This window comes from Corvus hawaiiensis, chromosome 26 (assembly GCF_020740725.1).
Source record: "Corvus hawaiiensis isolate bCorHaw1 chromosome 26, bCorHaw1.pri.cur, whole genome shotgun sequence".
Lineage (NCBI taxonomy): Eukaryota > Metazoa > Chordata > Aves > Passeriformes > Corvidae > Corvus > Corvus hawaiiensis.
In genome coordinates this window covers 44,732,691-44,755,986 of record NC_063238.1, presented here as the reverse complement: position 1 = coordinate 44,755,986, position 23,296 = coordinate 44,732,691, and the positions used below count along the sequence as shown (strand labels likewise).

Genomic DNA, 23,296 nt, shown 5'->3' with positions numbered 1-23,296 from the left:
TGCACGCAACTTCCACGTGTAGCCCAGAGCATCCTCGGCCTCCTTCACATCCAGTTTTCTTCTCCCGAGTTTCTGTCCCTTTGGATTAATTCCACAGTTATTGGTTTCCCCCCCGCCATGTTTCAGCTCTGAGGTTGGAGCCGGGTGAGGGTCGGGATTTTCTCCCAAGGGAATAAAGGACAGGATAAGAGGAAGTGGCCTCAAGTGGCATCAGGAGAGGTTTAAGTGGGATATTTTTGGGATAATTCCTCCTAGAAAGAGCTGTCCAGTCTGGGCACAGGGATGAAGTCACATTCCTGGAGGGATCCAAAATCCTTGTGGATATGGCACCATGGTCAGCACATTGAAAGTGCTGGGGCTCAATCTTAAAGCTCCTTTCCAACCTAAACAATTCCATGATTTTTACCTACATAGGTCCCAAGTGATTTATTCCTCATTCACCTCTGATTTTTCCCTTTCCAATCCCTGTTTTTTGACAGAGTTTTCCAGGTTTTTGTAGCCCCCTTGGACATTTGTGCCTTTCTCTTCCCGCTCTAAATCCTGCTTGAGTCAAAATTCCATGGAGCTTTAAGTTCTTACTAAGCTGAAACCATTTAAGCTCACAAAATCGTGGAATGGGTTGGGTTGGAAGGGATTGGATTAAAGACCATCCAGTTTCAACCACCTTCCACCATCCCAGGTTGCTCTAAGCCTCACCCAACCTGGCCTTGAACACTTCCAGGGATGAGGCAGCCACAGATTCTCTGGGAATTCCATTCCAGGCCCTCAAAGGGAAGAATTTCTTCCCAATATCCCATCTAACCAGTGGGAAGCCATTCCCTGTGTCCTGTCCCTCCATCCCTTGTCCCAAGACCCTCTCCAGCTCTCCTGGAGCCCCTTTAGGCCCTGGAAGAGGCTCCAAGATCTCCTCGGAGCATCCCTGAAGGTTAAATCATTTCTACCACCCAGGAAAATCTGACATGAATCAGGAAAAGAGGAATGAAATCCTTGGATCAGGGAATGTGGGTGGAGGGAGATCCATGAGTCACCGATAACCTTTAATCACTTCCATGGGCAGATTTGTCTCCTCTGCAATTCCCTTTTCCAAGTTCTCCGGAACAAAACCAAACCTGTTCATGGCACGAAAATATCCAGGCTCAGTTTTCCAAACTTAGGTGTTCTCCACGTTCCATTTGAGGGAAAGGGAACAAAGAATGGAATTAGAATTCCCGGCTTTGCAGTGGGATTTGACACACGGAGGGACAAGTCTTAAACTCAGCTTATTTATCCCTAAAGCTCCATTTTCACCAGGATGAGCCCTCCCCAGCTGCTCCTGGTGTTCCAGACCTTTCCCCAAATCCATTCCCATCCCTGGACACGCTCCAGCCCCTCCACGTCCTTCTTGTCATGAAGGGCCCAAAATTGATCCTGGGATTTGAGGTCTCTCAGCACAGTTGGGAATGTCACTTCCATGATCCTCCTGGCCACACAAGCCACGTATTCCCACAAAATTATCCCCACAAAAGGCCCCTTTTTTCCATAGTTAAAAGCCTTAAGGAAAGACATTTGCACACGGCAGGAGTATCCCGATTTTTCTATTATCCCTACTTGCCAAAAGGACGGGCACCTCAGAATTCCAAAGGCCACAGACCCCTCCGTGGGCTGATAAGACACTTAATAAACTGATAAGGCACTTAATGAGCTGATAAGGCACCGTCACTGAGGCAATGCCTGAGGAACACATGGAATGAGGCAAACACAACCTGTGGCTTAGAAGTCTGGATCGGGATTTTCCTACATGGAAAAGCATCGGGAAATGGAGGGTTCTGCTGCCAAACCTGCTCCTCCTGCACATCCAGCTTGGCTTTTCCCAAGGGTTTGTGTTAATCTCCTGATTGGAGCTTCCCAAAAGACACTTTGGGGGACTCTGGAGATGATAAATTAAGACCTGTTTTCCTCCCTGTGTTATTCCATGTGCTATTCCCATGGGTTTTCCCACAAAAATCTTTCCCAACCTTGTTCTGTGCTCCAAGCATTACGATGAGGGTGGTGAGGGGCTGGAATGGAATTCCCAGAAAAGCTGTGGCTGCCCCATCCCTGGAAGTGTCCAAGGCCAGCTTGGATGGGGATTGGAGCACCCTGGGATAGTTGGAGGTGTCCCTGCCCATGGAATTATTTTTAAGGTCCCTTTCCAGCCCAACCCATTCTTTGATCTTATTCCCACTGCCATCCCAATAAAAATCCCCTTCCATGCCCCTGACAGGCGAGGAAAAAAGGGGGAATTGTTCAGGTGAGCTGGAGTGTGACAGAACAGGAATTATTCCAGACTCACTTATCAGGGTTTGGAGTTCTGAGCACAGGATTTCCCTCAATTAAACAAACTCAGGAATTCCTTGTTAAAACAGAAAATTCCCAGACAGAAAATGTGTTTTCTGGATCACTGTGGGGGTTTTTTTTGGGAGCAGCACCTACTTCCAAACAGAAAATCCCCAGCACGGAACCGCCACGCTCCGATATGGACTCCTCAAGGTGACATTCTGGAGATGTCGGAGAGGCAGGAGAAGAAGGGGGAAAAGAAAAAGGCTCCTAAAAGGATGGATTTGTTTGGAATTTTCCCCTTCCTGGCAGCTCTGACAGATCCGACGGCATCTCCTGGAAATGGCACGCAAGGTGGGAATAGGGAAGGGAATGGTCTCTGCTCCTTGGGAGAGGCAGAGGGTGCAATGAAAATCAATTTAATGTGGAATTAATGGAAAATAAAGAGGTTTTTCCATGTTTTTGTTGCCCAACTGCCCCATTTAATCCAGCCACACTTAATTAGGGACACACCAATCCTGAGGGAAGCTGCTCCCATCCTGGCACCATCCCCACAGGAGTCAGCAACCCAAGACTTCCACCCCAGCAGGATTCCTGAACCATTTGGACTGAATTTAAGGAAGGAATTTATTACAGTGAGGGTGGTGAGGGGCTGGAATGGAATTCCCAGAGAACTCTGTGGCTGCTGGAAGTGTCCAAGGCCTGGCTGGATGGGGCTTGGAGCAACCTGGGATAGGGCAAGGTGTCCCTGCCCATGGCAGGGGTTAGAACGAGATGATCTTTAATCCAATCCCTTCCAACCCATTCCATGACTCTGTGATTAAGAACAATTCCTGTTCCGTGGACGATACCGAGTCCAGCAGCCTCACCCAACAACCTCCAACCCAAATCCCAGTATTTTTTCTGGGAAGTGGAAGAAAATCCCCTCCCACCTCACCCAGAGCCCGCTGATGCACTCAGAGCTCCATGAGCACAAATCCCTCGATTCCTCTCCTTTCAAAAGGAATTCTTCTGTCTGGTGGGGTATTTTTTCCCTTTCTCCTAATTATTCCCAAATATTCCCAACCACATTAAATCTTGCCAAGACTGTTCTGTTGTTCTTTTTTTTTCAAGCAGCCCAACTGGGAAAGGGCTCCATGGAATTCCTCCTTTCCCTGTCTTTGAGGGGCCATGGATCCATGGATGCACTCGTGGGGTTAAAGGGAGTAAAGAAGCTTAGGAAGCGTCCAGCAATCCAACTCCAGGTCCATCAATGGATCCAGAAAGCCCTTAAGAGGCAGCTTAATTACAAAAAAAACTGAGGATACATCCATGCATCCACCAAACCCTTGTGTCTGCGCTTGGGCAGCTCCCGATGTGTCCCTGAATGTACGGAATTTAAAAACGGACACTAAAAAGATCAAAAGTGACCCTGGATTATAGAAAAGAAGGAAGATGGGCTCTTCAAGGAGCAGCATTTTCCCTTCCGAGCCCACCTGGAACTCAGAATCCAGGGACAGCTTTATTTGGAGCTTTTGAAAGGATTTAGAGTCCAAAGAGGTCCCAGAAAAAAGCTGGAAAAAGGTTTTGGAAGAAGGCATGGAATGACAGGATAAGGGCAGGGTTAGGTGGGATATTGGGAAGAAATTCCTCTCTGGGAGGGTGGTGAGGGGCTGGAATGGAATATCCCAGAGAAGCTGCGGCTGCCCCATCCCTGGAAGGGTCCCAGACCAGGTTGGAGCAGCCTGGGATAGTGGAAATTATCCCTTCCCATGGCAAGGGGGTGGAATTGGATGATCTTTACATCCCCTCCCAACCCAAACCATTCCACGATTCTGTGATTTGAGCGGTCCCAACATCCCAGACTGGCATTGAGTTGAAATTCCAAAGCAACCGAAATTCCCACGTTATTCCAAGGCACTTCACTGCCCGCCCTCCTCTTCCAGACAAGAAACCGCCCCGCTTCCATCCCATAAAGGATTGCACTTTTCCATGCTTTTCCATGACCTCTCCCAGCCGGGTGTGAAGCGCATGAGGAAGATCAATAAAAAAACCATAATTCCGTAGCGGTGCTTCCCAAAGTAACATTTTTTTGACGGCTTCCCGAACACGCGGCCCTGTTGGAAGTCATTTCCATTCCGGCACAGAGGGCACGGAGCAGAGAGGGAAGATCAATAAAAATGCAACGAGGCAGACAGGGAAATGTCAGCATCTCGGGAAGAGGCGGCCCAGAATCCGCCGGAACCCGGCTCGGGCGCAAATGAATCGGGCACACGGGTTTTCCGTAGGAAAAACACCATAAGGGAGGAGCCGTGCTTCAATCCAGGGATTTTTCCATGCTTTTTGGTGGTGAAGAATAAAGGGACAGCGTGGGCAAAGGCAGTCAAGGCCAAAGGAGCTGAAATCCTGGGAAAATGGGAACAGGGTTGGGGGTGTTTAACCTGGAGAAGGGAAGGATCCAAGGAGACCTTGGAGACGTCTCCAGTGCCTAGAGGGGCTCCAGGAGAGCTGGAGAGGGACTGGGAACAAGGGATGGAGGGACAGGACACAGGGAATGGCTTCCCACTGCCAGAGGGCAGGGTTAGATGGGATATTGGGAAGGAATTCTGCCCTGGGAGGGTGGTGAGGAGCTGGAATGGAATTCCCAGAGAATCTGTAACTGCCCCATCCCTGGAAGTGTTCAAGGCCAGGTTGGAGCACCCTGGGATAGTGGGAGGTGTCCCTGCCCATGGAATGGGATGACCCTCAAAGGCCCCTTCCCACCCAAACCATTCCATGATTCTCTAATCCTCCCTCTCTGCCACATCCAAGCCCAGAGATCACCAATCCCCTTCTCCCTCTTCTCCAGTTCCTCCACCGCTTACAACTAATGAGGAAACTCTGCTGTCACCCACAATTCCAAAAGCTCTGCTTCAACCCAGAACCCAAACTTCCAACCCCCATTCCAGCCAGGAACAAAACCTCCCAGGATCCTGCTGTCCGTGAAATCCAACAAGCAGAACCTTCTCCCTCTGAGAGTCCATTTCAGGCCTCATTTGCTCCAAGTTTTACGAGACCTTCCTCAATAATCAGAATTTTCCATGTCTTTCCCTGTGGGAACAGTGATTCCTGGTCTTGGAACGACACCATTGGGTCACTCCACTGCCTCTTCCCACCTCCTTCCCATTTATTGTTGGGAAAGACTCGACAAAAATTGGAAATAAGATTTATTTTCCTCTTGGGAATGTGGGGATGGGGATATCCAGCTTCCCGAAAGTCAGAGCGACACTTTCAGCTCCCTAAAACTGGGATTGGCGGATTTATTTCCTAAAAATCAGGATGCTGGAGCTGGATGTGGGAATGTTTTTAAAAGGCAAGAGCAGGAGGAGAGAAATAAATCCAATCCCTGGAGCTGTGAAGCTCAAGGAAAGAGAGAGGGATGAAGAATTTGAGACAGGAGGCACCTCCCATTGGAACAGCACAATGTGATTCTTTCAGGAGGGGATTTGGGGATCCCTGGGAACAATTTCAGGGATAACGACAAATTCCCAAGGGCACTGGGAGGTCTGGAGTGCTCCACTTCTTCCTCTCAGCACCTGGAGCACATTTATCCCTCAAACACTTCTTGGCAGCTGGAATTAAAAATAGCCAGCCTGGATAAGTTGGAAAGTGAGGGGGAAAAAAAAAATTCCAGCCGGAATGTTTATTTTTGGGAAGAGCCAGAGGAGGAAGAGGAAAGGTCGGGGTTCAATGCGTTATTTAGAGCATGTAAGGAAATAATCACTGGAGCAAAAATGCAGGAGGGAGAGGATGGAGGAAGAGCAGGGAAACGATAATTTAAAGGATTTTTTTGAAGGAAGAGGTCACTGGAAAACTCTTGGAATCGTCTCAACCAAATCTTAATCCTCAAAACTAAATTCCCACAGATACTTATCACCTGGAGCAAACATTCCCAATAAAAACTCCATAAAACAGCAACAGCAGCCACAGCACAGCCCAAAGCCCCCAGATTCGATGATTTGGGATCCCTCCCCTAAATCCAGGCCCCTTCACAGCTCTGTTCCAGCATCAGGGAATGCATGGTTTTATGGGATTTGACATCAATTTGACCCTGGAATCTGCCTGAATTCCCAGCTGTATTTTGTGGTTTGGAGTTGGGGTTTTTTAAAGGTTGCTGGGTTATTATTTGGTTGGGTTTTCATGGTGTCTGTTCCCAAATTCCCAGAGGTGAGACTCCAAAATTCATCATTTTTCAGGAAAGGGACGACGGCACCGCAAGGCTCTCCCGGGAATGGTTTGAGGAGTTTCCCAAACCAGCTTTAAACCAAGATTATCCCATGGGATGCAATGTCCCATATCTGGATTACTGTTTATGTGGAAAATTATCCAGAAAAACTTGCCCTGGATCTTCCTAAATGTGGACTGAGGTGTCAGACTGATCCAGGAGAAATCAGTGACCTGGATAAGGAAAAGCCACGAGACATTCCTGGGATTTAGGGGATTGAGGAAGCTGCTCCCGTTCACTACCTAAAGCAATTCCTCTGTGGAATTTTGGAGGGAATTTGTGTCCACCAGCACTATCAAGATTCCAACCCCCCAGGAATTTTCCAGGAGAAACCCCCCTGCAGTGGCAGGAACCGAAGGCCTGGAACTTTGGGATCAAGGCCTAAGTAGGTCACCTTCAAATCCAGGTTTTGATTTTCTGGGAAATGGAGGGAAAAAAATGCTTTAAAGGAGCACAAAGTCGAGGGAATCCCATCCCTGAAGCTTTACCCGAGAAGACCAGGATTATCCATAGGGAGGACCTATGGGATGCCTCAGGGATTCTCCAACTTTCCACTAAAGAAGGTGGTCCACAGGACAAGATTTTCATGGAATGGATTCCACACATTCCCAGGAGGTGTGATGTCCAACCAACCAGACACACACACACGAGATTCCTGTATTTTTCAGAAGCCTGGAATTCCATGAAATACCTTTTTAAAAACGATTTCGGATGATCCAGTGATATAAATGACTGGAAATCCTAAAAAGCTTGGACAATCCATAAAAACCACTTTGGGGTTGCATCCAGGGTAAAAAGTGGCTCCTTGTCATTGCGGCAGCAATGAATAAAATCCAAAAAAACCAGGATAAAACTGTGAACTGGCCCATTTTCATGGATATCAGGAAAATCCACCATGAAACACGACCTGACTCAGGATTTGGAAAACCTTCAGGAGTCTCCCTTTCCTTCCAAACTTTTAGGGTTGGAGTCCATGACTTTAAGGGTCTTTTTCCAGCCTAAACGATTCCATAAATCCCTGACCTCTCTTTGCTCCCATCACCCCAGCAGCCAATCTCATGGCACAGCGGGACATTCCCAAAAATCCGTTTGAACCCATCTCCAGCCCCTCTGGAAAAGAGCAGCCTGAAGACATCTGGCTCACAGACAGCCCAGACCCTGGATTCTCTGGATTTGCAGCAGGAAAAATCCAGGAACCACAGATTCGGGTGGGAAAAGCAAAGACTTCCCTGGAAAACAAGGCCCTCCCCACAGGCCTTTCTTCCCAAAGGGAAGCACTGAAATGCTCTTTCCCAAGGGGATTAATGTTGGGATTATCCTGAAAATCCATCCCTGGTTCCGGTGGGATGAGTTGTGCCACCCTCAGCAACTGGAAATTCCAATTTTTGGAGTTAAATTCATCCAAGTTTAGGCTTTTAGGCCTAAAAGTGCTCCCAGTCAGCGATCCCAAGATCCCACACTCCAACTCCAGGCCAGGTTGGAAGGGGCTTAGAAAAACCCGGGATAGTGGAAGGTGCCCCTTCCCATGGCAGAGGTGGATTTAAGGATTAGGTGGGATTTAAGGCCTCTTCCAACCCAAACCATTCCAGGATTCTATAATTCAGGATATTCCATGGAAACGCCACGTGCTTCCCTTTGGAGGAAGGGGAAGGCCGCTGGATGCCTTGAGCTCTCCCTCCTCCACCCATCCCGAGGGAGGGGGAGGGAATACAACCCATATTCCCCCCCAAATCCACATGGAATAACACTCGGAGAACTCCAAGAGCCAACACAAAATTGCACAAATAATCCGAGACCCCATAGTCCTGGGCTAATCCACATCCACAACCAAATCCCGCCGCTCTCCCTTTTCCCAAAACCATCGGTTTTCCACTCCAGCAGCACCAAACCCAGCTCCTCACGTTTGCAATCCCGCTGGTTTTGGGATCAAGGAACATGCATCTGGGAAAAGACATTCCATGGAGGAAGGAGCCCAACCAACCTTCATCCCTGGATGGACACGGAGGCACCGAGGGAAGCATCACATCCCAATTCCAGCCCTGTCTGAGCCACCTGCTGCTCGCAGATCCCCAACAGCTCCCTCCAAACATCCCAAATCCATCCATTTTCTATGGAAAACGTGTTGGTTTTTTTTTTTCCCCCTTAATCCCACCCAGCTGCGTGTGCCAGGTGAGGCTCCAGAGCCCCGGAGCAGCTGCGGATTTCTCCGTAGAGGTCACTCAAGAGGTTGATTAAAGTGGGAATAAATAACAGGATAAAGAAATAACTCGACAAATTACTCAATAAATAATGAAATAAATAAATGAGGGAAGAAATAAACGAGCACGCAAATAAATAAGGAAATAAATAAATAACTCCACAACCATCCTGCAGTTTTCGCAGCCGGAGGGAAACGCAAGGAATGGGGGAAACGGCGCAGGGAAGAGGGGGGGAAAAAAAATCCCGAACCAGCGGCTCCATCGTCCGTGGGAAAGAAATAAATCCCAAACAACTCTCCCCTTCCACCTTTCCAAAACCGGTGCATTCGGTCCTCCAGATCCCCGCCCCAAATTCCGGCGCTGCGCATCCCGCTGCAGCCAGCCCCCCCCCCCCCCCCCCCCATCCCACCCGGCTCCATCCCTGCCCGCTCCCCTTCCCGGCGCATCCCTGCATCCACACCCACTCCCACGCCCCCCCCCCCCCCCCCCGCCCACCGGGAGCTGCCCCCCCTCGCCCTGCCACACCTTACACCTCCATGAAAACACCTCCTGCATCCCATGGGATCCATCCCGGGCTTCACCGATCCCCCCCCACCCCCCCCAATCCCGAGCGGGGAGCGGGATGAGGTTGGATCCAGCCCTTCCATAACCTCTTCAAGGGAGGAGGGTGGGATTCAACCCTCCCCCCCTCCACCCCCCATCCTGCAGAGGGTGGGATCCAGCCCTTCCAAACCCCTTCCATGGGGATTGGGATGGGATCCAGCACCTCCATACCCCCTCCATGGGAAGCAGGGTGGGATTTAACCCCTCCAGAGGGAGCAGGATGGGATCCAGCACCTCCATAAAACCCCTCAAGGAGAACACGGTGGTATCCCTGATCCTAAGGAGCAAGGTGGGATCCAGCCTCTCCATAGGGAAAACAGTGGGATCCAGCCCCTCCATAAGGAACAGGGTGGGATCCAGCCTCTTCAAACCCCCTCCATGGGAAGCAGGGCGGGATTCGACCCCTCCATAGGGAGCAGGATGGGATCCAGCTCCTCCATAAAACCCCCTGTGGGGAACAGGGTGGGATCCAGCCCCTCCATAGGGAGCAGGATGGGATCCAGCCCTTCCAAATCCCTCTCAGGAGGGGCAGGGTGGGATCCAGCCCCTCCGTAACCCTCCCCACGAGGAACAGGGCGGGATCCAGCCCCTCCAGGGGTAACCAGGTGGGATCCAGCCCCTCCATAACCCCTTCCAAAGGGAGCAGGGTGGGATCCAGACCCCCCTCCCCACCACGGGAAACACGGTGGGATCCAGACCCTCCACTGGGAGCAGGATGGGATCCAATTCCCCTCCTTTCCCAATTCTCCCCGAAATCCAGGGTGGGGTTGAGCTCCATCCCCTTTTTCCATCCCCTTCCTGCAGCCACAAGGAACCAGGTGGGCGCATCCAGCCCCCCCCTCCATGCACCAAAATCTGGGAGGGGGGTTTGGAATTCTCCAGGCAAACCAACACCTGGATGCAGCGCAGGTGGGGATGCCCCCCCCAACCTCCAAAATCAAGGTGGAGACCCCGATACGGAGCCAGAGGAGGAAGGAACCCCCCCTCCCCAAAAAGGCGTTGAGACTCCCGCAAAGTGATGACCGGGGGGGGGAAGACCCCCCCAAGGGCACCTCGAAGAGGTGGGGGCATCCCCATAAGCGCCATACGGAGAGGAAGGGGATACAAGAAAGGGTCCCTAAAGGGGGCTTGGGGGGGCTTGGAACAGGAGGTGAAGCTCCCCCCACCCAGCCCACCCACCCCCCCCCCTCCCCAAATCCCCCCCTTCCCCGCCGCGATGCCGCTTCTCACCTCTCCGCCATGATCCCCGGCGGCTCTACCGCTCGCCGCCGCCGGCCCCGGCCCCGGTTCGGGCTCCCATGGCCCCCCCCGTGACCGACCCCGAGCCCCCCCCCGGCCCCTCCTCGCTCCGTGCCCGCCGCGGCCGCTCCCGGCGCGCTCTGAGCGCGGCGGCCCCGCCGCGTCCCCGTCACCAGCGACAACGGCGGCGCGGCCAATGGGGGCCGAGCTGGGGGCGTGGCCACGGCGGAGACACGCCCCCTCCTGCGGCAAAACCACGCCCTTATTCAAATGAGGGGCGGGGAGAGCCCCCCGCGGGGGATGATGGGAGGGCTGGGAGGGTGGTTTGGGTGGGATGCGCGTGCGCTCTGGGAAATACGGTAGCGCGGCGCATGTGCGTGGGGGGGGAGGTGTGGCGTGCATTGCGCGTGCGCACTGGGAATTACGGTGCTGTGGTGTGCGCGTCGGTAAATACGGTAGTGGGGTGTGTGACGCGCAGTAGCAATTACGGTAATTGTGTGATTGTGCGTGCGCATTTGGAGGTAAGGTAGTTGCGTGGCGTGATGCGCACCAGCAATTACGGTAGTTACGTGATGAGAGCTTGGAAATACGGTAGTTGTGTTGGATGCCCATTAGGAAATACGGTAGTTGTGTTGGGATGCGCTTTTGGAAATACGGTAGCTGCGGCGCGCAAGAGCATTTGGGATTACGGTACTTGTGCGCATGAGCATTTGGAAACAGCGTAGATCTGGTGTTAGTGCAGTTGGAAATACGGTAGTTGCGGAGCGCATGCGCGCTGGGAGATACGTTACGGATGCGATACACACTTGGAAATACGGTAGTCATGGCGCGCAGGCGCGTTTGTCAACTGCAATTATGACGCGCATGCGCGTTGGGAAATATGGTAGATAACACCTTTAGAATTACGGTACTTGAGATGCGCATGCGCGTTTGCAATTACGGTAGCGCGGCTTGGGTGTGCATTTGGAACTACGGTAGCTGTTGTACGCATGCGCAATTGGAAATACGGTAGTTGTGGGATGCGCATTTGGAATTACGGTATCGCGGTGTGATGCGCTTTTGGAGCTACGGTAGTTGAGGCGCGCATGCGCATTTGTAAATACGGTACTTGCATGATGCTCATTTGGAACTAGGATACTTGAGGGCGCATGAGCTCTTGGATATACGGTAATTGATGCGCTCTTGAAATACGGTGCTCAAGATGCGCATGCGCATCTGGAAGTACGGTAACTGTGATGCGCATTTGGAGTTACTGCATTTGTGATGCGTCTGCGCGTCCGGAATTACGGTAACCGTGCGATGCGCAGTTAGAATAACGTTACTTTCAGTGCGCATGCGCACGATCAAATTACGGTACCGGAGCGATGCGCACTTTAAAACCACGGTATTTATTTTGCACGTGCGCATTTGAGATAACGGCATTTTCTAAGCGCATGCGCACTGGGAAATACGGTACCGGTGTTATGCGCATCAGGAAAATTACGGTACCAGCAGCGCGCACACACATTTGTAAATACGGTAATCCCGTATTTCCCGAGGCGCACAAAGAGGGAAGACGAGTGGGAACACGCGTGGGAGCTGCCCTGGGCGCTCTGTGTGTGCACGTCCACCAAACTCACTCATGGGGTGTCCCCAGCACCCCGGGACCCACAGGTCCCCCGGGACCTTCACCCCACGGTGACCCCTGAGCCACCACGGGGTCTGTGACGCTCCCTCCCCGTTCCCCCTGCACCCCAAAATACCCCACTGTACCCTATGTGCCCCCTCCTCCACCCCTGTCCCCACCCCCTGTGGCCCCACATCCCCCTGCCCTCCATCCATATCCATGTTCCCATTCCCTCCCTGGTGTCACTGGAATGAGGATGGAGACCCCAAACTGGGAAGCTCCAACTCCCCGGGTCCCCCCAGAGCTGCGCAGTCTGCTCAGCTTGGTGGTCCCTGCTGAAATTCATCCTTTCCACTCCGAACTGTTTTTCCTCGATCCCACCACCTCTTCCCGGTCCTCCATTAGATATTCCCTCACTGTGATGTCCATCAACACACCCCAATCCCCCAAACACCCCGAGGATGAAACCCAGAATCTTTTCGGGAGGATGAAGGACACCTGGCCAGGGTGACAACTGCGTTGAGGACACCACGAGACCTTGGAGCAGCTTCTACCCCGTGGCCAAAACTTCGGGAATTAAAGGAACTGGGAGCAGCAGCAGCTCATCAGCTTCAATCTGTCAGGAGGGGACAAGTTCTGTCACGGTCCGAAACCAACCACAAAACCCTTTTATTCCCTTTCCAGCCTCAGCATAATCCCTGACTTGCAAATTTTCAAGGAATTTGGCCGGCTGTCCTGCTGGCTGTCTCAGCAGGATGGTGCCGGCGTCGGCGGCTCCGCCGTGCCCGGGGCTCCGGGTGCTGCTCACATGTTCTTTTTTCCACGGCTGCGAGAGACTCCTCACGTCCAACTCGTGGTTTTGAGGAGCAGAAGGACCCAAAACCGTCAGGTTTTCTCCTTTGAGCTTCTTCGGGACGTGCGTGGAGTGGGATGGAGGCTGGGAAATGGTGAGTCAGTAAAATGTTGGTGTTTTCCTGGCTTCTTTCTCCCGCTCCTGTTGCTCTTTAGGTTTAGTTTTGGAAACATTTCGTTTTGGGCTGGTTTGGTTTTTTTTTTTCAATTTAACCTGATTTATACAGAATAAAAGAGCAGCTTTGTCCTTTTCTCAGAGCATCCTCATCTGAGAAAGACCTTTCCATTACCAAATCATAGAATGGTTTGGGCTGGAAGGGAATTTCATCGAGTTCCACCCCCCTGCCATGGGCAGAGACACCTTCCACTATCCCAGGCTGCTCCAAGCCCTGTCCAACCTGGCCCTGGACACTTCCAGGGAGGAATCAGGATGTTTCCGAGGGGTTTGACCCTCAGAGGTGCCCCAACACTCCTCCCAAATCCACACCCAGAGGCATCACCCCCTTTCCCGGGAATCTGGCCTCCATCCCCCACCTCCAGCTCTGGTGGGATCCAGACACGGAGGCACAGCCTGACCTCAGCAGTGACTGGGTGAGCCCCAGTTATCCCAGTCATTCCTCACATTCCTGGGATGCAAAGCTGACCAGGACCTTTGTTCCCAACCCTTTGGAGGTGAGAGTCACCTCATGATCCCAAGCCAAAACCTTGGGACAGCAGAGCCTGGAGCAGGTGGGAACGCCTCCCTTTGATCCAGGACCCAGTCCTGGGATGGTGCCTGTCCCTGAGTCACCCTGGTGGGGAGTGTCTTGGGGTGACTTTATGATGTGTATCCCATATCGCTGCCCTATGCCCAGGAATTAATTCTGTGCCTTTCTATGCCTTTAAACTGAGCCTGAGAGGAGGGAGGAAAACCTGAGCAAAACTTCTTCAAAGCAGTTTGCAGCTTGTTCAAGGTCACACAGAGATAGAGACTTTTTTTCAGCTGTGGCAGGAGAGGGAGAGTGGAGGGAAGCACCCGGCTTGCTGCTTTCCAGCCAGCTTTCAGCAGGTTTTTTCCCTCAGCTCCTTTTCCTCTGGAGAGTTGAACTTTTGTTTTCCTGGGACTTTGTTTTTTCCTTTTCTCTCTGCTGGACAGTTTCAACATCAGAATACATTGGGAGGATGTTCCACCGAGGCCTTGGCCCTGGAGGTGGGCCCACCACCCTGTCCCAGCTCCAAGGAGGGGGAGAGAGAGATCTATGGAAGGAAGGACTCTGAATTTCCCCCCAGGTTTCTCTCAGCAGAGCGTGAGGTTTTATCATTTAGCATTATTATCCTTTTCCTGTGTGTTAAATAAATAGTTTTTATCTCCTTCACTTTCCTTTGAGGAAAATTTATTTTTTCCTGGACCTGGTGGGGGAGGGGTGGTTGTAGCCTGCCTTCTCTCAGATGATGTATTTCTAAATTTGGCCAAACTGGAACAGGAGACTGAGCCGTGTCCTGTGCTCCAGAGGGGACAGGGATTCCCAGCAGGCACAAGCTGGTGTCCCTGTCACATCGGTGGTGGAGCACCTCTTCCCCACATTCCTGTTTTTATCCCTGGGGAAGGACAATCCCACCGTGACCGGCTGATGATCACTCAAATCCATCTGGAAATTGTTCATCCTACAGGGAAGGACGGGACTTGGAGCAACCTGGGACAGTGGAAAGTGTCCCTTGTCCTTGTCAGGGGATGGGAAAAATGGGATGATTCCCTGGGAGGTTGATCCAGCTCTGGTGGGTCCCATTCCTGGTGGGATTTAACATCTGTGTGGATGTGGCACTTGGGGACATGGTTAAGGTCCCTTCCAACCCAGCCCATTCCATGATTCTATTCCTGGACAGGGCCTCTCTTTGTTCTACTTGAAGCTTTTCAGGGAACCTCCAAGCAAATTTCTCTCTTTTAAACCTTGATTAAACACGAGATGCCAACAACTCAAGCCCATGAATTCCCGCTGTCTCTGTCACCATGGAAACGAGAGACTGTTATCTTTTAATATTTTTAAGTTATATAAAGGCTTGAAACAACTCTGAAACCCCCCAATGATTAAACAAGAGGAGGAATGGAAAAAATAAATGCTCTTTTCCATCAAGGAAATGGTGGAAATGGATGATCTTGAAGGTCTCTCCGAACCAGAACCATTTTCCATGATTCTTGTTTGCTGCACACACTGGGAATAAAATCCAATCCCGTTTATTCCACTGCATCTCCACAGCCCAAATCTTTGAGTGCTGGTGTTTCAATCCCATCATTTAACACGTTGCTCCCTCTCCATTCCCCCCGGCCTGTTGCAAATCCAACCTTAAGGAATGAAGCTGGAGAACAAGACTCGATCAGGACTGGAGAGCACTTTTTCTTGGCATGATTTTTTTCCGTGTCGGTGAAGTTGCTTTCCCGGCTCTCCTGATGTTCACACAACCCCAAATAGTTTCTAAATTCATATAAAATCTTCGTTTCCGTTTGCTTGGCTTCTCTGAAAGGTGTGCGTGTCCAGCTGGGAGGTTGGGCAATGTTGTTGCCCCACCTGGGAGCGGGAGCCGCAGGAATTCAGGCACTGGTCACAAAGTCCTGTTGAGTAACGCCGGATTTTGGGAGTGGAAAATATAATTTCAGTCCTTGAGAGCCTGTACGTGAGTCCTCTCCTGGTTCTTGGGCAATCTTCCCAGGGAATAATAAAACCTGTGAGGAAAGGAGGGCGCGGAGCATCCTGGTGTGCGCAGGCCGAAGGAGGCCCGGGAAGAAGCCTGGATGATTGCCTTTGAAGAGTCCTCCCTGTTGAGGTGACCAGGTTGCACTCCTAAATCCTGATGGAATGGTTTGGGTTGGGAAGGATCCTAAAGACCATCTGGTTCCATCCCCTGATTATCCCAATCCCTTTGTCCTGGCAGCTTTTCTCCAAAAAGATGAATCCCATGTCCGTGGGATTTGGTTTAGGCAGAGCCATCGCTCCCGAGGCTTTTCCAGGGTGGAGGGACCTGAGCTCCCTCCCTGGGGTTGGATGCAGCCCCCCAGGAGTAACAGGATGCTGACAATGGGATCCTGGAGGGAAGGGATGTGGCTGCTGGATTTGCTTCCTTCGTTTCCTGTGAAAAGTTTGATTTGACTGTAATCTTTGGAAAAGAGCCTGGAGTGAAAGGACAAGGGGGAATGGTTTAAACTGACAGAGGGAATTTGGGATATTGGGAAGGAATCCTTGGCTGTGAGGGTGGTGAGGCCCTGGGCTGGAGTTCTCAGAGAAGCTGTGGCTGCACCATCCCTGGAAGCATCCAAGGCCAGGTCGGACAAAGCTTGGAGCAACCTGGGATCAAGGAAGGTGTCCCTGCCCATGGCAGAGGGGTGGAATGAGATGATTTTCAACCTCCCATCTCACCAAACCATTCCATAATTCCCTGATCTAGGTGCCCTGGATTGCCCCAAACTTTCCATCAGGAGGGGCACAGGGACACTGGGACCCCCCCAGTGATGGGATATGTTTTATGGGACTGCCAGATGTTTGGGCTGGGAACCACAGCAAGAGGATTCCATGGGAGCTGCTCCTGCATTTGTGTCCCAAGGATCTTCTGACAGGGAAGAAAAGTGACATGGACGCTGCACATGGTGGGAGCGGTGGCTTTGGGATGCCTCAGGAAGGGCAGGAGGTGACAACACCCAAAACTGGCGGTCCAAGGACCCTGTGGATGGTGAATAATGACATGCAATGGGTGCAGGACTGAGGGGTCTGTGGCACCCAGGAGATTTGCTTTGGAAAATTTTAGAGTTTGTTCTTGTTATCAACATTTTTAGCAGCATTCTGCTTTTTGTATCCTTTTCTTTCCCCCTTTTTCACAATTTATGTTTCGTGTTTCTTTGCCATTTCCCCCCTCTTTTTGTTAAAATTGATTTTTTTCCCTTTTCCCTCTATTTTTGCAGGCTTGTTGCTCATTATTAATAATTCCTTTAGGTGGGGCTTTCTAACCAGGTGTTTTCTCGTCTATTTTTTGGAAACCTTTCTCCCCCAGAAGGCCTTTGCTGGGTAGTTTGGCTTTGGCATTTATTCTAGTGGGCCATTATGGATTTACTCAAAGCAGGAGGTTTTTGGGGTTTTTTTATCTTCGGGGGGTTCTTCCTTCCCCAGCAGCTGCTTGCAGGGTCTGTTGATGGATTTATTGATTGCAGCTGGTTTTGAGGGTGGCAGGATTATTTAATAAGGACATTTTCCCCTCTCTCTTGCTCTTCTAAGGCTGTGTTATTCCCGTAGCTTTAGGATGGCCTCACTTGTGGGATTTTTATGGCAGTCAGGGCACTTGAATTGTGCTGTTGGAGATTATATTCCTTGTTGGATTCCTGTGCTCTGGTGATGCAGCCAGGTAAGAGCACTTTTTTTTCTACAGATTTATGAGTATTGAGGGATGGCAAAGGCAAGAAGTGTTGCCCGACTTCTCGGTGCAGAATTAAGGAGGAAAAATGGAAAATCAGGGGTCCTGATTCCCCAGGACATGGGGAAGGTGAACAACACTTTCACCTCCACACCAAAGTGCCATGAAATGAATTGTTTAGGTTGATTAAAGTCTCACTGTTGAAGGCGCCAATAAAAGCTGGTTTAATATAAATTACATTTTATTATATTTTATTAATATAAAGTTTGATGGGAAGGTCCACTCGACTAATTAAAATCATATCATAGAATAATTATGGTTGGGAAAGACCCCGAAGATCATCAACTTGCTACATGGATGAAACATAAAAGGGAGCATCAAATTAGAATTAATTTAGAGTTATTTATGTGGACAATGAAGATTTAGGGAAGCTTAGCAGCACTTTAGGATTGTCTTATCATTGTCTTATCACCAAAGTGGTTCCTTAGAATTGACCACAATTAGAACAGGGACTGAGCCGTAGTTTCCAGATGGCAAAATCGGTTCTGTATTTACCATAAAGAATTTAAATCTTGGAATCAGCTTCCCTCTACAACAAATTCCAAAGGGTCATAGAATCATGGAATTGTTGAGGTTGGAAAAATCCTCTGAGACTGAGTCCAACTGTTCTTGCAGCAGTGCCAAAGCCACTCTTAACCACGTCCCCAAGTGCCACATCCATATGGATGTTGATCCTTCTCAGGGATGGGGACCCTACCACTGCCCTGGGCAGCCTGTGCCAGGGCTGGACAACCCTTTCCAGGAAGGAATTTTTTCCTAAGATCCAACTAAACCTCCCCTGGAACAACTTGAGGCTGTTTCCTCTTGTCCTGTCCCTTGTTCCCTGGGAGCAGAACCCAACCCCCACCTGGCTCTACCCTCCTATCAGGGAGTTGTGGAGAGCCAGGAGGTCCCCCTGAGCCTCCTTTTCTCCAGGCTGAGTCCCCTCAGCTCACTTAGCTCCACTGTTTGTAGGGTCTTGAGATTACTCCCTCTACTCACCCATAATTTTTCTAATCTGTGGTCACTAATCATTGAAGTTCCCAAAGTAAATATTTCCAGTACCATGGGAAATTGTTTTCAAACATCCCAGCCTGGCCATGAACATTCCAGGGATGGAAGTAAGGCATGGGATGGTTTCTGCAGCCCTTTCTTTGCCTTGGCCTCAGCGCAGGACACAAGAAATGCCTTGGGCAGTGATGATCTCTGTGGAAAAGGGACCAGAGCCTGTTTGGTCAGTGCCTTAGAGGTTATGAAATGGGGACACAGAAGTCAGTGCTGAACCTATGGAAAGGAATAACACACTTTTCCCACTTCCTTTCTCTCCTCTTCTTTTCCCTGCTTCCATCTTCTTTTTCTGCTTCACTGAGATGATTTCTCCTTAGGGATTGTGAGTGGTGTTGGGGAAGGAGGTTGGTCAAGACTGTTCTGACAGCAGCAGATTTCATCAGCGCCCCATCCAGATGAGCACAACTGTACCCAAACCTTGGTTTGGGTGAGGGAAGGGTTTGTGTCATGTGCTGGAAGGAAAAATTACACCAGTAGTTGTTGGGGCTGAAATATTTCCCTGAATAAGTCTTGGCGCATTGGGGTGCTCATATCTCTGTTGAGATGAGTGGCTTGACCAGACTGGACGGAGGGTGAAGACCAAAGCCAAGGCCTGCTGGAACTGATGGACAGTAACACATGGATTCAGGCCATGAGAGGCTGGAACAGTCTTGGGAGAAGAAAGAAAAAGGAGTCATCTGAGGCTATGATGCAGGAAAACTTTATTGAGGCAAAAAGAAATTAAAAGCAGGAGAACTTAATAAAATGGAGCTGATCTGAGGTGCGACGGGACAACCGTCTGCTAAGATCCTTTCCTTGCAGGAGGCTGTGCCAGAGCATCAAGGCCTTCCTGCCTCACAGTGGGAGCAACCCAAAGGAGGTGCCCAATGGTCTCTGGCTTGGGAGAAGGGGTTTGCAGCAGAGGGGACTGGACAGAGCCAAAGGGGCGATGCAGAGCAGGGAGAAGGAGTGGGAGCAGAAGGCAGATGGTGATGTTTGCAGGCAGCCTGGGCTGGGCCTGATGGCTGCTGCCTCACTTGGTGCCCTGAGAGCAGGAGCTGGAAGCGCTGAGCCCGTTTGAGAGCCTCGGCCCAGAGAGGCATCCTCAATGCCTGAGATGTGTTCCAGGGAGTGGGTGGTTGGTGTCAGGGGTGGTGCCAAGGGTCCTTAGCAGGGATAGCCACCCCTTCTGCCATAGCAGCCCAGGCCTTCCAGCCCATAGCCAAATCCACGGCCATAGCCAAGGCCATAGCCAAAGCCACCAAATCCACCAGAGATGGGCTGTCCCTGGGCACTGAGTTCACTACCGACAGCAGCCGAGGAGGTGGATCCGACGGCGGTGTTCTGGGGGAAGGAGGTCATGATGGGTCCTGGCAGGGTGACCAGCACAGGGGAAGGCTGGATGACAACACGGGAGTCCTGGCATTGCAGGGCACAGGGCTCGTTGCAGCTGTTGGCCAGCGGGGTGGGTCCGCAGGGCTGGCAGCGGTTGTAGCAGGCCATGGGTGTGGTGTGGAGGGTCCCTGGAAGAGAGAGGGGAGTGAGGCAGGGCAGGGGTGTGGGGGTGTGAGGGGCGGTGATGCAGGAGGGTGAGGGAGTGTGGAGGCTGTTGTGGGGCTGTGTGGAGGCGTGAGGGCTGCTGAGGCTGGGGCTGAGCGTGCTGGAAGAGAGGGGCCAGGGGTGCAGGATCAGGAGGGTCAGGGGCTTGAGACTCACCTGTTTGTCAGCAGGAGGAGGAGGTGGAGAAGGCTTGAGGAGAAGTGTGTGAGGGAGAGAGGCGCTGGGCCGACTTTTATGCTGGTCGTGGAGGGGCGGGACAGCCTTGTCCCATGGCCTTGGGGCATTTTGCAGGCCGCAGCTCTTGTGTGGCCCAACCTTGCAAGTCATGAGGTGGTGAGTGTTTTCCTTCATGTAGTTCTGCAGTTTCATGTCCTGCTCTTGATGCTGTGTCCATCTGACCTTGGCGGCAACTTTAATAAGTTGGTATTTAGGTGGATATGATTGTTCAATGTGTGTAAGAGAGGACTTAATAAACAAGCAGGGCTCAGGAGAGCTGCAATGTCATCAGTGAGGTCATAATTTGGCCCTCATGTGCTGTGGTTTGTGGTGGTCTTGTGAAGACTGGGCCCCTGTTCTGTGCCTCTTGATGTCCATCCGTCATTGTGTTGCACCCAGGAATGCTGAGGGAGCTGCTGATGTCCTGGAGGGGTCCCTCTGGAAGAGCTTGGAAAGCTCCTGGTTCCTGGGAGTAGTTCCTGATGGATGAAAGAGAGCTCATGGCCTTGTGCCTTGAATGGGATCAAGAGAGAGAGGATCTGGAAAACAAGAGGTTGGTCTGGCTGAACTTGTTGCAATGTTTTTGTCCGTTTGTATTTCTCAAATTGACATGTCAATGAACTCTGTCATTTAAAGTGTGTTCCTTGACCTGGTTAGGAAATCCAGTAAGCAAACAACAAATCAGGGCCTGATCCCTTTTTGCTGGGGCTGTGAGGTCAATTCCCTTATTCCGCATTCAGGCCGTAAGGTTTCGTAACTTATATTCTATAAATGCTTGTATTGTGTTCCTCTGAGCAAAACCCAGTGATTACTAATGGACAGTCAGTGTGATTCTCTTCCCTCCTCTGTCACGGTTCCGGGGTGTCTTTGTAAATTCTGTGATTCCACGTCCTTCTCTTGAGGCCGTGTCCATCTGATCTTGGCGGCAGCTTTTAATTCTTTTAATTGTGAATATTAGGGACCAAACTGTGCTGTCGAAGGTTCATGTCAGGGCAGGCTGAAGACGTGACGTAAACTTAGGATAGGTGGGGTGTCATCATTTAGGTCATCCTGTGGTACTGGTGTGTTGTGGTTTGTGGGTGTGTTGTGAGGAGTTGTCCCCAGTTTCTCTGAGGCCTGACAGGCTGCTCTGGGCTTTGCAGCTGCTCCATGTAGGAGGTGCTGCCCTGTTGCAGTGGGGATTTCTGCAACATGTGTAGGACAGCGAGGCCCGTGGAAAAAATTTGGGACGGATTCTTGGTCGATGTTTTTCAGAGATTTTTATTCTCCAGCCGCATGGCTGGCGTCCTGCCGAAGAACTCCGGCAATCACGGGACCAGCAGGGTCTTCCCCCAGCAGGGAAAAACAAAACAATCAATGGGGAATAGGATGGACCAGGGAGTGGGGAAACCCCGTAGGTCATGCTTCTACTTCAGGGTCCCCTCGTGCAGGACCACATGGCAGGGAGGAGGAATCCCAACACTTCACCCTTTTGTTTTAACTGAAAGAGATGTAAAACATAACATTGAAAACAACTGGATAAACATAAGATAACAAGAAGAGTTTCATAAGGAAACAAGCAACCCTCCTGAGTCTCTAAATGTCCAAATAGATTTTTTCTCTGGAGCATCTTAGGGCTGGCAGAAGGGAGACAGGACTCTCTGAGCGTGCTTTGTGGGGAAACTGAGGGAGGAGAGGGTTTCTTCTATTTGTACCTGTTGGAACTCTAAACAACACTAGTTAATTCTTCCCCCCCCCCCCCCCTTTCATCCCCCACTTGGCATTGGAAAGGGATTTTTGGGAGAGCAATTGGTAAAGGTAGGGTTTTGTGAGGGAAACCATGGGTGGAAAAATGGATTGGGACTACACTGGGGATAAAAGGATATAGGATAAAAGGGAAAGGTAGAATTGGGAAAGTGAGACTCTATGGGCTGCTTATAATTGGGATATTGTCTGACATGACTACGATTTGCAGCATATATACTGCCTTTTACAGAAACACCACTAGGCCCGGTAACATTTGCTGCTTGCAGGCCTTTCCTTCCTTGAATAATCCTGAACTCTATCACTTCTCCGTCTCCTAAGCTTGGGATATATTTTTTGGGGTTATTCTTCATAATGGCAGTACGATGAACAAATACGTCTTCCTTGTTGCCACATCTCGTTATAAAACCATAATTTTGTTTGTCATGATACCATTTTACTATTCCTAAAACCTTAGCTACGACGATTTTTTTCTTTTTTCCGTGTTGGTGCTGTTTTCTATCTCACTGTGTTCTTTCTTTCACTTTCGCTTTTGCTTCTCCTGCATTGGGGCTGCCTGGGCCGTCGGAGCCGCTCGTGCCTGTGTGCTCTCACCGTGGGGTTTCGACTTTTTGGGGCCACGTGGGCCCGTGCTGCTCAGCTCCTTGCATGCCACTGGTGCCACCACTTCTGGTCACAGCTGTGCTGTGCCTGCCTGGCGCCACGCCCATGTCTCGGCCAGGCCCCCGTGTGGTGGCCCCGCCACGCCCTGCAAATGGCTCCGTCCCGGCGTGTGCCTGGGCTTTTCGTGGCTCTGCTCTGCCACCATCACCGCTGGCCGCCGCCTGCGCGCCGCCCCTCTTAGCCAGGTGTTCACGGGGCTCGCTCCACCACACGCGGCGTGGGGCCAGGCGGGCACTGCCGGGTCACGCCGCTCTCGCCACGCCTGGTTCCACTGCCAACACCACGGCTCGCGCCGCTCTGCCCACGTACAGGAACTGTCTTGCTGCTGCTCGCAGAGCACTCGACGCACGTGGCCGCAGTCTCGTGGTCCCTGAGGCACGTTTACCTTTGCAAGGACGCAGATGATATTGTTCAACAGTCTCTGTAATTAAGTAATATTCACGGAAATATTCTTCCATAGGCATATATTTTGACTCAGAAATTAACTGTGTCCAAACATTCTTCCCAAAGTCTTTGGTAAGAATCAAGTCCCAAGAAATGTAGAAAAAGTTTTGAAACAACCGTGCAAGGAAGTGTGTCAGTTCTTTTGGAGCTTGAATTAAGCTAAAATTTACATAT

At 51.0% G+C, this 23,296-nt stretch overlaps 2 protein-coding genes across 2 annotated transcripts in view; both read right to left on the bottom strand.

The window, feature by feature from the left end:
* ARHGAP39 (Rho GTPase activating protein 39) overlaps nt 1-10,636 on the bottom strand; it is a 108,478-nt gene extending 97,842 nt beyond the window's left edge. Inside the window, exon 1 of the mRNA XM_048286203.1 lies at nt 10,570-10,636. Within this exon, the coding sequence (XP_048142160.1) occupies nt 10,570-10,580 (11 nt within the window). The 5' untranslated portion in view covers nt 10,581-10,636. The remainder of the gene's footprint in view (nt 1-10,569) is intronic.
* An 8,617-nt stretch (nt 10,637-19,253) lies between these two features.
* Nucleotides 19,254-19,999, bottom strand: LOC125317369 (feather beta keratin-like). The gene has a single exon (XM_048287144.1). It carries the CDS (start codon nt 19,997-19,999, stop codon nt 19,664-19,666), a length of 336 nt encoding a protein of 111 aa, XP_048143101.1. The 3' UTR covers nt 19,254-19,663.
* Between the last annotated feature and the right edge of the window lie 3,297 nt (nt 20,000-23,296).